Consider the following 14008-nt stretch of genomic DNA (forward strand, 5'->3'; position numbering starts at 1 on the left):
TTTGATGCAGTCAACCAATCAGATTTCAAGGATGTGACATGTCAATTAAAGAAATTAAATGAAAAGAGAGAATTTCTCACATCCTTGAAATCTGATTGGTTGACGGTGTAAAAAAACTTTACACCGTCGGTGCATCAAACTTTTTCTCTTAAATTTAATGCTTCTTTGTTATTTTTAAGTTTTTTTAATGTAATACATATCTTTAATGTAACAAAAAAATAGGATCAGAAAGAGAAAAAAGAGACATAGATACAATATCATGTGACCCGGAAGCAAAATTTTTTTTATACTACTGAGTACTGAGTGAATTATGACCTAATATGGGCTTTGTAAAGAATTAAGATTGGGATGATAGTTATAAAAAAAAATTATAAGAAGTTTCTGGTAGCTTATCAAGGCAAAGAGACAGGGAGTTCCCATTTGGAAAATTCAACCAAGTTTCTGTTTACAAACGAGCCATTGTGCAGCCAAAATGTTTCAGCTGACTGGTGAAATTGTCTCACTTTCCTCTGGAGTTCCCTCATAACTCCATGCATTGCCGAACAAGGTTCTGAATCGGAAGCATAGACCCAAAAGCACCTAACTTTTCGACCGCGAGCTATTATTGCTTCTATTATTTCATCTGCACAAAACAGAAAGATAGATTTAAAGTTAAAAATGTGCAACACAGGTAGGATGCATGGAATTGGGAGATAAATGGCACAGAATCTTGACCTGGAATAGATTCCAGGTACTGCAGTAGCTCAGGACCTATTCGATTGGATGGCCATTTTATTGATATCTGACTGTAATCGATGACATTCTGGAATGGCAATTCTATTTGATCTGATATTATAACTGGAACACATTCCTGTTAAATGGAACATGGTTACTTCTTTTCAAGTAAATCCTGTCGATAGGGAAGAAGAGAAGGAAGGGGGGCATACCACAAAAAAGGACTCGTAAAAGCGAAGCGTCCAAGATGACTCCCCACGTGGAGCGAGGCAAAACTTGGAATTGCGCAGGTGTTCAAAATATTCTTTCCTTCCCAACTTGCTACCTCCACTGAGTTTCAAATCTGGACATTCCAACTGTTTTTACCATCAATACATGCTGCACAATTTTTTTTGTATCATAGTTAAGACTCATCCTAGCCTGAACAAGCACAAGCATTTTAATAAGCCAGTCACTACACAGGACGTGAGGTAAAAGAGTGTACAATATTCTGAATACCATATGAAAATTTGGTTGGAGAAATTGCTTGGAAATTTCCAAGCAAAAAGAACAAACAACTCATCCACTTTGTGATTCGTTGAAATAAAACTGGTTCAAAACCCAACAATTAAGATTGGAACTGGAATCAAGTAAATGGAGTTTGCTATCTCTGAGCCATCATAAGGTATAGCTTGCTTTAGCATAAATTTACTGAACACAGGTAAATTTTGTACTTTAATAGAATAGAACTCAAATTAAAACACGGCCTGAAAGAGAGCATTCTGCTATGAGAAAACCACACTAAGAACCAACCAGTCACTGAAGATGACGTACCTTCTCCGGAAACTGTTTTGCAAGCTCTATTAGCCGAAGACGACCAGCTTTTCCTTGTGCACGTCCTAAATAATTTGCCAAGTACTTCCGCTTTGACAGAGGCAAAGGCTGGACCACTGTAGATCCAGCTTTAGTCATACCATCATCAACATTACCTGGAATGATTATATCTTTCCAAGTATTAAAGGCACTAGTATCTCTCTTATCAGTCCGATCCCCCTATTGAAATGCCAAAGAACAAACTTTAAGGGCAGAGAACCTCTCATTTTAATATTAGGCATTAGGCCACAATCTTCTACTGTGCCTCAACAGTTAAAGATATGGGAATATGGAGATTTTGCAACTACGGGTATTTTTTTATGAAAAAGAAAAAAGGTTAAAGACACATAATTTTTAATTGTATCAAACACCAAAAGCAACATTTCTGGGAATAGCATCAAATTCATTTATATCCTAAAATATTGATTTCAGGAATGATATTTCATTATGGAACAAAATAACAGATTTTTTATAGGTTCAAGGTTCCTTTTTTAATTGTAACGAACAGCAATAGCAACACTTCAGAGAATCGAAACCAAATTCCCATTTATATCTGGCATTGTCGATTCCAGGAATGATATTTCATTATGCAACCGCCCCGCCCCCCTCTTTTTAGATTTTAAGAAACCCATTCTTCAATTTGGGACAAAGGATTAAATTTTAATGCGATGCCTCCACAGGTCCAGAGGAACCGGAGTTTTTCAGTATCTCTACAGGTACTGAAGAATAAGAGAGAATTATGTGACATTTCTGAGGTAGTATCTGGCTACCTAGACAACTCAAATCAACTGTTCTAATAAATAAAAGAAACATAGTCTCATACTGAGAAATACTGGTACAGAACATAGAGATGATGATGTGTATCGACACTGAAGAAAGAAAAACTGAGTTTATTCAAGAATGCTATGAATTTCCAGGTTATTAAAGAAAACCTAGTCTCTTCCAATTCTCAATAAGAATGATAAAAATGATGAAGCCCTTCTCCATCTCTCTACTATGTAAAATATATTCCTCTCTCACTCTCAAACCGACTCCCTCTATCCAACTAACTATTCTACAAACTAACTGATAAGGATCGGCCACCAATCATACATGTCTTCCCCCAGAATTTTTTATACATGTATGATTGGTGTCTTCCCCAAGAAAAGGAAAATTTTATATACATGTATGATTGAACAGCAGTAGCTTTCCATGTCCAGTATTTGTGAATTCTTGTGTTGGGAATTAGACCAGAATCCAACACGATATATTTATGAACTACAGGTCAATAACCAAACGCCTTTCCGAAGACAATTTTCAATGTGGTAGATGACCTTCCTCTGCTTCTATCCCACACCATAGAAACATCAATTCCCTGCCCCTTAACCTTGTTGGCACTTAGCAACATCAATATTTGTTTGCCCAGAAGGCATGATCGCTGCCTAACCTCTTGGGTTAGTACTCCACTTATAAATTCAACACCCTATGAAAGAATTACTATGTCATACCATGATTGCAACAATCTATCATCCACCCTATGATCTCCTTCAAATACCAGAATCCCTAAATGTTCCTCCTTGAATGCTCTGCAACAATCTATCATCCACCCTATGATCTCCTTCAAATACCAGAATCCCTAAATGTTCCTCCTTGAATGCTCTGCTTAGTCTCGTTAGCTCCCTCAGCAACTTTTAAAGCATTTGTTTATCCACTCCTGATCAGGCCGCGGACATCTTCTAGGTGCTGGTTCAAAATATAGGGATGACCAGAAAGAAAATAAGGAAATTCTACTTTGAATCCTCCTCCAACTCTAGATGAATCAGTGTCCAGGGTAAAAGGGGAAAAATGAGATACAATAGTGTTTTCCTCAGCAATTTGAGAACCAGGACTCTCCCCACTCAAAACTAACTGACCAACTAAGTAACTCCCTTTAGTTTCTCTGCCTCTACTTATAATAGCCTAACTAATTAACTATTTTAACAGCTTCCGTAACAAGCCCTGCTAAGTCACAAACAATGCCTAACTAACAGGGCCTAGCCTACTTGATTCCTTGGTCCATCTGATGTTAGCTCCCCTATTTGGGGCTTGTTCCTAACACACCCACGAAAGGGGGTGCTATTCCAGCTTTACTTCTTTATCACTCCAAAACTTATCATTAACAAAACGAGAACACAAAATTCTAGAACCACATTCATCAGGTCTTCCACGTTCGTGGTCAAGACAGAGGCAATTAAATTTACTTAATCAGAGGGAGGTTCTCATTTCATGAAAGCTTTTAAACCTCTTCCCTATTTCATAACAAAAAGAACGGGTGGGGGGACTCGAAATCAAAACAACGAATAAGAAAATCGATTTTTAAAATGTACTCACTTAATGCTTTCTATAACTGAAAACTTTTATTCTATATTTTGACTTAAAGAACAAACAATATGAAGAAGATAATTGATAAATAATTTCAAATGAACAGTTCACTTGCTCTTATGCATGCACTAACTCCATCCAGCTTGTTCAAGCACTGCCCCATTTTATTTCTACATCATTTCACATAAATTACATTTGCTACTTTGTTCCCCAGCTAGTTCTAAACTGCACATAATTCCGAGTAAGTAGACAAACCTGATAAAACTGTGACAAAAAGCGAAAACTCACCTCTGGGGTAAGAATAATGGAGCGATTTATATATGTCGCCCAAGATTTGAACAAGTGAGCTCCAGCACCACTGAAAAACAAGATCGTTGTCAGAGTCAAACAAAATGTCAGTTACAGAAACGTTCATATTTGTGTTTGCTCCGGTAAAACCAAAGGTCAATTGCTATTTCACAGTTCAAGAAAAATAAATGCTAACAATACACTCTTTTATACACTCATTAATATGTTCTTCATGATAGATGTATTTTGTCGAAAAGTCATAATACGTTTATCTCCTAAATTGGTCACTTTTTAAAAGGAGTGACCTCTTAAAAGATGGACCCATCATAAAGACTATTGAAATTCTGGTTCTCGCACAGGACAGATGTCGAACGCGATGTTGGGACAATCGGTTCCACAATTGCACAACAGTACAGAAATTAAGCCACACGTTTAATACAGTAGAAACAACACAGTAGCAACAATAAATCACTAAAAAAACACAGAGAATTGTTAACCCAGTTCGGTGAACATCACCTACGTCTGAAGGATACCAATCCAGAAGTCAATCCACTATCTTAGTAATAGCTCTCAGGTCATACATGAAAGTCCCTCCTATACCTAAGTACTCCCCCTTAGTATAGAGCCTCTTCAATGTCTACCACTATTACAACTAGTGATTCTAGCTTAGCCCTTCCCTCTAAGCTACGAGGAAACTTCCCCTAACTCCTAATGATCACTGCCACAGTGACCGATCCTTTACACAAGAGATTGAAAGACAGATCTCATGATCAAAAACTAATGCAACAACTCTCAACTAATACAAGAACATAAAGCTGCTGAGAGAACAACAGAAACACGGTGTGAACTCACGAATATGAAACCCTAATTTCTCCAACCAAAGGCACACCTAGCAACTAGGTTTAGGTCTTCTTAAATATCAGTTGTTCAGGCCTTGTCTTTGATGGGCTTGAACGAACAAAGGAGTCCACAACAAAACTTCTGGAAAGAATCTTCAAGGAATCAAATCTTACCAGAATAAAATAACAGAACCAAGTAAAACAGAATTCAAACTTTGAGATAGACTTGGTTCACACGTTATCAATCTTGTTACTTCAGCCAAGATTAAAACAAACACGCCTTCAGAAGATAAAACGCACAGTATAGAATAAATCTTCTGAATCCCCATACAATCAGCAACCTCACAACAAACTTGACTTTAATGACTGAACCAACAACATATGTAATTCCACCATGTTGCTCCAGATGTTGGAACATATGGTTGCACATCATGGTTTGAGCAAAATGCAGCCAATCAAAAGAACTACAACTATACTAGCTTCATTCCTATTCATCTATCCGGGAGAAGAATAAATTTGTTTTTATTTATTTGTCCATGTAATAGTTCACTCATTTCTCTTTATCTGTCCCATGTAATAGTTCAACATAGCATTAATCATCATTTTCTTAATTATACTCGGCCATCCACCTAATAATGTACTGGTAAATTGGAAAAGTTAAAAATAATTCCAACAATTTAGAGTGTATTTGGTTAAAAGTTAAGGTCAACTTAAAGTACATTCAAGCCACTTAAGCAAGACTTCTATTAGGAACTATGATCCAGCAGCTGGCCCAAGTGAGTCATTAGCCCATGTGGGGTCGAAGCCCAAAGAGTGGAAGGTATACTCTAGAAGGGGCAAAAGGGACAAAGGGAGTAGTAACTAACTAACAGCACAGCTGGTGAGCTGGCGAGAGAGAGGGGAGGTAGGATTGTAATCCATTCCATAATATAAGGAAGGTAGTGAGAGGTAGGGAGGGCATTCTGAAATCATTGAGCGTGTAGTAATGAGTAGGAAGCAATAGCTTCCTATAGGAGCTTGGCTCTGGTCAGTTTAGGAAAGGCTTTTCCTTCTCTGTAACGATTTCCAATTCATCAATAAACAATCCTGATTACTGTTTCATTCCTTCAGTTCTATTTTCTGTTTTGGGTTTCCATCAAATTGGTCCGACCTGCCGGATTGATTCGCCGGAACCAGTGAATGCCACCCAGAAAATCCAAACACACGACAAACTCGATGGAAGCAAAGCTTGATGCTCTTGAAGGCGAGCTCGCTGAGATGCGAACGTCGCTGGTAGCTGTTACGACCGCGATGAAGGATCTTCCTGCATCGTTGATTGCGATGATGGAACGATCGTTAGGAAAAATGTCACACAGGGAAGATGCAAGTGCAAACCGAGACAAGGGAGAAAGCTCAAGCGCTGAGGTTCCTGAGCAACCTGAAGCGAACGAAGGAGGACCACGAACGCAACCTCTACACGGCGATGCGTTGGCGGAGTTTCGCCAGTCAGTAAAGAAGGTAGAGTTGCCGATCTTCGACGGGAGAGACCCGGCGGGCTGGATCTCACGCGCGGAGGTGTATTTCCGTGTGCAAGAGACTTCACCGGAGGTCAAGGTGAGCCTCGCTCAGCTCAGCATGGATGGACCCACCATCCATTTTTACAACTCTTTGCTCGAATCAGAAGCTCCCCTGACGTGGGAGAAGTTGCGTCAAGCTCTTCTGGAGCGTTATGGCGGTCACGGCGACGGTGACGTGTACGAGCAATTGACTGAGTTGCGTCAGAAAGGTACGGTGGAGGAGTACATTACCGAGTTCGAATATTTGACGGCCCAAATCCCAAAATTACCTGAGAAGCAATACCAGGGATACTTCTTGCATGGTCTGAAAGAAGAGATACGGGGAAAGGCGAGGAGCTTGGTGGCGATGGGCGGAGTGAACCGCTCAAGATTGCTCTTGATCGCCCGGGCGGTGGAGAAGGAAGTAAGGGGTGAAGCCGGGTCGGGTTATAACCGTAGTTCGAGGATTGGTGGAGCGGGTTTTCGGACTGGCGATCGCCCGGGGCCGGGTCGCCCGGGAAGCACCGATTGGGTCTGGGTCAAAGGCGCTAAGGATAATGGGCCCGCGACTACTAATAAACCAGTTTTTGGTGGCCCAAAAGGAGACCCCAAGGCAACAACAGAAGCTAGGAGGGCCGGTCCACGTGACAGGGGATTCTCCCATCTCACTTATCATGAATTATTGGAGCGGAAACAAAAGGGTCAGTGCTTCAAATGTGGAGGCCCTTTCCACCCAATGCACAAATGCCCCGATCGCCAACTCCGAGTGCTGCTCGTCGAAGACGGCGACGACGACGCCGGCGATGGGAACATTCTCGCCGTAGAGATGAACGAGATGGAAGACGAGGTCGATGGTGAGCTAAGTATAATGAGTTTGTGCAATCTCGTCGACCATGGTGAGCCGCCACAAACCATGAGGCTACAAGGAAAAGTGCGAGGGGTGCCCGTGCTCGTGTTAGTCGACAGCGGAGCCACTCATAATTTCGTTGACCACAAGGTTGTGCAACGAATGAGCTGGGAAGTGGAAGACACTCCACGGATGTCCATCAAGTTGGGAGATGGTTTCCAGACTCACACCAGAGGTAAGTGTAAGGAGCTTGACCTGGAGATTGGGGATTACAAGTTCTCGTGCACACCCCATTTGTTTGATCTGGGAGGCCCTGATATTGTGCTAGGAATTGAATGGCTCAAGACGTTGGGAGATACAATTGCTAATTGGGGAAAGCATACTATGAGTTTCTGGCACGGCACACAGTGGGTAAGGCTACAGGGTCTTAGTGCTGGCGGAAGTTCCATGGGGGCGTTGCAAAGCATCCTGAGAAGGTCTGACCTTGACAGCAAGCTAGCGTTTGGACTCTTGGAGCACCGGCATGAGGTTCCCAAAGGTCAGCATCTAGAGGCAGCGCAACAGGAAAGCTTGCAGAAGTTGTTGCAAGAGTATGACAGTGTGTTTGAAGCTCAGGAGGGGCTACCCCCGAGTCGAGGCAAAGAGCATTGTATCAACATAAAGGAAGGGCAGGGACCAGTCAACGTCAGACCATATCGTTATCCCCATACCCATAAAAATGAAATTGAAAGGCAGGTTCAGGAGATGTTGTCAGCCGGCATCATACGACATAGCTCAAGCGCTTACTCCAGTCCAGTGCTCTTGGTCAAGAAGAAGGACCAGTCATGGCGTATGTGCGTGGATTACCGCGCACTCAATAAGGTAACAGTCCCTGACAAGTTTCCCATTCCTGTAATTGAAGAGCTGCTCGATGAGTTGAATGGTGCTAAATTTTTCTCAAAGCTTGATCTCAAGTCGGGGTATCATCAGGTTCGCGTAAGGGCAGAGGATGTGCATAAAACGGCATTTCGTACCCATGAAGGGCACTACGAATTCCTCGTAATGCCGTTCGGTCTCATGAACGCACCATCGACGTTTCAGAGTTTGATGAACGCAGTTTTTCGTCCCATGCTCCGGAAGGGAGTGCTTGTATTTTTTGATGATATTCTAGTGTATAGCAGCGATTGGGAAAAGCACCTATTGCATCTTGAGAAGGTCTTACAACTCCTCCAACAGCAACACTTGACAGCAAACAAGAAGAAATGTCAGTTTGCGCAAGACTCAGTTGAATACTTGGGGCACCTGATTTCAGCACAGGGAGTGGCGGTTGATCCTAGCAAGGTGGCGAGTGTCAAGAGTTGGCCCGTGCCCAAGAATGTAAAAGGGGTGAGAGGTTTTCTTGGATTAACCGGTTACTACAGGAAATTTATTCGGGATTATGGGAAAATAGCAAGGCCACTCACAGATTTGACAAAGAAAGATGCTTTTCAGTGGGGAGCTGCAGCACAAAATGCATTTGAAACTCTAAAAGGGAAGCTCACAACGGCCCCTGTTTTGGCACTTCCAGATTTTGAGAAAGAATTCCTAATTGAGTGTGATGCGTCAGGGTGTGGCCTCGGGGCGATTTTGATGCAAGACAAGAAACCCATAGCATACTATAGCAAGGCCTTAGGACCACGGAATCTCGCTAAGTCCGCCTATGAGAAAGAGCTTATGGCAGTAGCTTGGGCGATACAGCATTGGCGTCCTTACTTATTGGGACGGAAATTTCTTGTGTCTACTGATCAGAAGAGTCTTAAAGAGTTGCTCCATCAAAAGATTATTACTGGGGAACAACAGAATTGGGCCGCGAAGCTATTGGGGTATGACTTTGATATCGTTTATAAACCTGGGAAGTTAAATAAGGGAGCAGATGCGCTATCGCGCGTTGGGGAATATGGTGAGATCAGGACCGTGTGCACGTACCCGCGCTGGGAAGATCACCAGTTGATAGCAACAGAGGTTCAGCAGGATGCAAAACTTAAGCATGTGATCATGGAGTTACAAAATGACCCATCAACTCATCCGGAATTCAGTCTACAGCAGGGGATTCTGTTGTACAAAGGGAGGCTGGTTTTGTCACATACTTCCTCTCTAATTCCACAGATGTTAAAGGAATTTCATGCCACCCCACATGGCGGGCACTCCGGATTTCTCCGCACCTATCGGCGGCTCGCGGCCAACATCTATTGGGTAGGCATGAAGAACACGGTGCAAGAGTTTGTTCGTAGCTGTGATACATGCCAAAGACAAAAGTACATGGCCTCATCGCCCGCAGGCTTGCTGCAGCCTCTACCCATCCCAAATCAGGTGTGGGAAGATCTCTCGATTGATTTCATAACTGGCCTACCTAAATCCAGGGGATACGAGGCAGTGCTAGTGGTCGTGGATCGCCTATCCAAATTCTGTCACTTCATTCCGCTGAAGCACCCCTATACTGCGAAGAGCATCGCTGAATTGTTTGCCAAGGAAGTCATACGTTTGCATGGAGTTCCCTCAACCATTGTGAGCGACCGGGACCCAGTATTTATGAGTCATTTCTGGAAAGAGCTTTTCCGGTTGCAGGGCACACAGTTGAATATGAGTTCCGCGTACCACCCCGAATCGGATGGACAAACGGAAGTCGTAAATCGCTGTTTGGAAACGTATTTGCGTTGTTTTTCGGCTGATCAACCTAAAACGTGGGCAACTTGGATCCATTGGGCTGAGTATTGGTTCAATACATCTTACCACTCAGCCACACATATGACCCCGTTCGAGGTTGTTTATGGACGCAAACCCCCAGCAATCACACGTTGGGGACTCGGGGAGACCAGGGTTGACGCAGTGCAACGTGAATTGGTTGATCGAGATGAGGTTCTGCGCCAGTTGAAGGCACAACTCTTGCGAGCCCAGGGTCGAATGAAGTCACAAGCTGACACTAAGCGGGTTGAAAAATCATTTACTGTCGGGGAATGGGTCTTTGTGAAGCTTCGCGCACATCGTCAACAATCTGTAGTAACCCGGGTTCATGCAAAGCTGGCAGCCCGATACTATGGGCCTTATCCTATCGTGGCTCGTGTGGGTGCGGTGGCTTACAGGTTACGTTTACCAGAAGGATCGCGAGTTCATCCTGTGTTTCATGTGTCATTGCTCAAGAAGGCGATTGGGGACTACTCTGCAGAAGCAGATTTGCCAGATCAATTGGAGGGCGAGTGTGATGACAAGGACACACCCGACACTGTTTTAGCCACTCGCCTGGTGAAGTTGCAGGGTGACACCATTCAGCAGCTACTAATTAAATGGCAAGGCAAAACTGCTGAGGAGGCTACCTGGGAGGATGCCCTCACCATCATGAGTTTATACCCAAACTTCAACCTTGGGGACAAGGTTGTGAGTTCAGACGGCGGCATTATTAGGAACTATGATCCAGCAGCTGGCCCAAGTGAGTCATTAGCCCATGTGGGGTCGAAGCCCAAAGAGTGGAAGGTATACTCTAGAAGGGGCAAAAGGGACAAAGGGAGTAGTAACTAACTAACAGCACAGCTGGTGAGCTGGCGAGAGAGAGGGGAGGTAGGATTGTAATCCATTCCATAATATAAGGAAGGTAGTGAGAGGTAGGGAGGGCATTCTGAAATCATTGAGCGTGTAGTAATGAGTAGGAAGCAATAGCTTCCTATAGGAGCTTGGCTCTGGTCAGTTTAGGAAAGGCTTTTCCTTCTCTGTAACGATTTCCAATTCATCAATAAACAATCCTGATTACTGTTTCATTCCTTCAGTTCTATTTTCTGTTTTGGGTTTCCATCAACTTCCTTTCAAGTTTTCTCCCTTGAAATTCATGTTTTTTCGGTTTGAGTTGATTCGTAAAGGAACAGCACACCAAACACGCTCTTAATTGTAGTTCTAAGTTTGAGTATTCTCTTCACTATCTAACACAAATAGAAACTGGAGCTAGTATTGAAAATTGAAATAGTGTGTTGCTAGCATTTCCAACATGGGGAAATAACCAAAACCAGTAAATTTTACCTGGGGAAGACAAAGATATGGTCTCGGCCTCCGGATAACCGAAAATTTGGCATTTGGCTTATCACCTGAGAGCTCAAAAAGCAGAGAAACAGTTCAGCTAAATAATTTCTAATTTTCTACCATCTCATCCAAAACAACATCAATGAGATTTAAACTAAGGAAATGCTTAGTTACTTTAACATAGGTGTGATTAATCTCCTTGTCGTTAAGACCGCCCATCATCCGCGCACATTTCACATACGATGGCACAAAGAACAAATCAGCTTCCTCCTTCTTCCATGTCCTGTATCTTGATTGCAACAGCAGCTTGTGAATTTTCACCTATTAATCAACATCAGTTACAGTTAAATTGAAACAAAATTGATGATGATTCCTGATTCTGAATACCACAAAATTGAAAGAATTAGGGTTTGAAATTGACCTGAGTGCCCCATTGGCCTTTCAAGCAAGCTTCCTCTGTGATCTTACCATCCCTTCCGCGCAAGAGCTCGTTCAATCCGTCGATCTCGCTGGCGTCATAGACGTAGATCTTGAGGGATGGTTCTTGAGGGAGGTTGTGCTGTGACGAGCGAACGGTGGTGCCGGTGGTGGTGGAGAGGGTGCAAGGGGCGTCTAAGAGCCGCGTGAGGAAGAAGGTGGCGGCGACGAGGAGTATGGCTCCGATCTGGTGCGTGCGGGTGCATTGGTAGTGGTGGTGGGGTGGCATTGCTTTTGGTTTGTTGTTGTGCTAAGCACTGTTGCAGCGGGAAATGGTGGTGTGTGGTGAACGGTGGCGAAGAAGAGAGATTCAAGAAAAGGCTTAATTGCACTTTTGCTCCCTGATCTTTCATCTTTGTGCGATTTACCTCCTCATCTTTAAAATGAGTGAATTCCCTCCTCTTCTATTAATATGTGTGATTTAGGCCCTTCCATTAGTTAGCCGTCCAATTGCTAACGGTGGTTGCTATTTTCACCCCCTTTTACTAACCACACCCCCTTATCAGAAATAAAAATAAAAAATAAACGAAATAAATTAAATAAAATTAATAGAAAATAAAAAAAATTATAAATTAAAAAAAACTGAAAAAATATTTTTATAAAAATCAAAGAAAAAATAATAAAATAAATGAAATAAGTTAAATACAATTAATAGAAAATGAAAAAATATTTTTATAAAATCAAAGAAAAAACTGAATTTTTTTTATAAAAATCAAAGAAAAAAATGTTTTTTAAAATCAAAGAAAATAACATATTTTTTTTAATTGAAGATAGAAATTTAAAAATAAAATAAAAGAAGAATTTGTTTCTATTTGCACCACCTACACTAAATTAAAAATAATTATTCTTTTATTTTATTTTTAAATTTCTATCTTCAATTAAAAAAAATATTTTATTTTCTTTGATTTTATAAAAACATTTTTTTCTTTGATTTTTATAAAAATATTTTTTTCAGTTTTTTTTTTTATTTTATAAAAATGTTTTTTCATTTTCTATTATTTGTATTTAACTTATTTCATTTATTTTATTATTTTTTCTTTGATTTTTATAAAAATATTTTTTCAGTTTTTTTTATTTTCTATTAATTGTATTTAATTTATTTCATTTATTTTTTTATTTTTTGGCTTAATTGCACTTTTGCCCCCTGATCTTTCACCTTTGTGCGATTTACCTCCATTTTATTATTTTTTTTATTTTTATTTCTGATACGGGGGTGTGGTTAGTAAAAGGGAGGGTGAAAATAGCAACCGCCGTTAGTAATTGGACGGCTAACTAACGGAAGGACCTAAATCGCACATATTAATAGAAGAGGGAGGAAATTCGCTCATTTTAAAGATGAGGGAGGTAAATCACACAAAGGTGAAAGATCAGGGAGCAAAAGTGCAATTAAGCCTCAAGAAAAAGGTGCAAAAAGTTACTAGTTGGCAACTCAAAATTCAGTTTTTTTTTTTTATAATGAAAAAAAATTGTTAAAATAATACACCAGTTCCTATTATAAGCAAAAAAAAAAAAAAAAAAAAAACATTTTAGATTCATTAAATCAATGATGTATCTTTACTATTATCTACTAAGAGCATCTTCAATTGCTAGTTGGGTTGCTTAAAAACTATTTCGGTGGATCCAGACTGACACATAGGATTTAAGCAACCCAAGCAGAATTCGCTCCAACCACGGTTGCTTAGTTTACTTTTAGTTGGGTCCCATTATACCTCTTATATTTATATTATTTCAAGGTAATGACACTATACAAGTACATGAATGAAAGAGAAAATATGATTTTTTAGTCAAAAAGTAAGGAGAGAGAAAATAAGCAACCGTTGCTTAAATAAGCAACCGTTCTTAAATAAGCAACCGTTGCTTAAATTTAAGCAACCCAACTGCCACGTCATGTTGCTCCAGTGGTGCTCCAAAATAAACAACGTTGCTTAAGTTGTCAACTGGATTTAAGCAACCCCCATTGGAGATGCTCTAACTTAAGAAGTAAAATCCAGTTTCACTGTTCATGGCCATCTTTTTTTTTGGTATCAAGTGAAAGTTTGTTGGGCCTATTGGGTTGTCTGGGCTGTATGGATACTAGCAGTCTGCTCGCCTAG

At 41.1% G+C, this 14008-nt stretch overlaps 1 protein-coding gene across 1 annotated transcript; it reads right to left on the bottom strand.

Moving 5' to 3' along the window:
• Positions 1-233: 233 nt before the first annotated feature.
• Positions 234-12336, bottom strand: LOC130734415 (probable glucuronosyltransferase GUT1). Its single transcript, XM_057586807.1, has 8 exons — positions 11860-12336; positions 11613-11759; positions 11439-11503; positions 4195-4264; positions 1528-1746; positions 927-1070; positions 715-850; positions 234-622 (listed from the first exon to the last, which is right to left on the bottom strand). Exons 1-8 carry the CDS (start codon positions 12142-12144, stop codon positions 393-395), a joined length of 1296 nt encoding a protein of 431 aa, XP_057442790.1. The 5' UTR covers positions 12145-12336; the 3' UTR covers positions 234-392.
• Positions 12337-14008: the final 1672 nt, after the last annotated feature.

This window comes from Lotus japonicus, chromosome 1 (genome assembly GCF_012489685.1).
Source record: "Lotus japonicus ecotype B-129 chromosome 1, LjGifu_v1.2".
NCBI classification, from domain to species: Eukaryota; Viridiplantae; Streptophyta; class Magnoliopsida; order Fabales; family Fabaceae; genus Lotus; species Lotus japonicus.

Bases quoted from the DNA above. Each gene is read 5' to 3' on its own strand.
- LOC130734415 (XM_057586807.1), bottom strand. From the start codon at position 12,144: ATGCCACCCCACCACCACTACCAATGCACCCGCACGCACCAGATCGGA. The intron at 11,504-11,612 runs GTAACTAAGCAT...TTGAGCTCTCAG, and splicing joins TTAATCACACCTATGTTAAA to GTGATAAGCCAAATGCCAAA. The intron at 4,265-11,438 runs GTAAAATTTACT...CTTGTTTTTCAG, and splicing joins CATATCTTTGTCTTCCCCAG to TGGTGCTGGAGCTCACTTGT.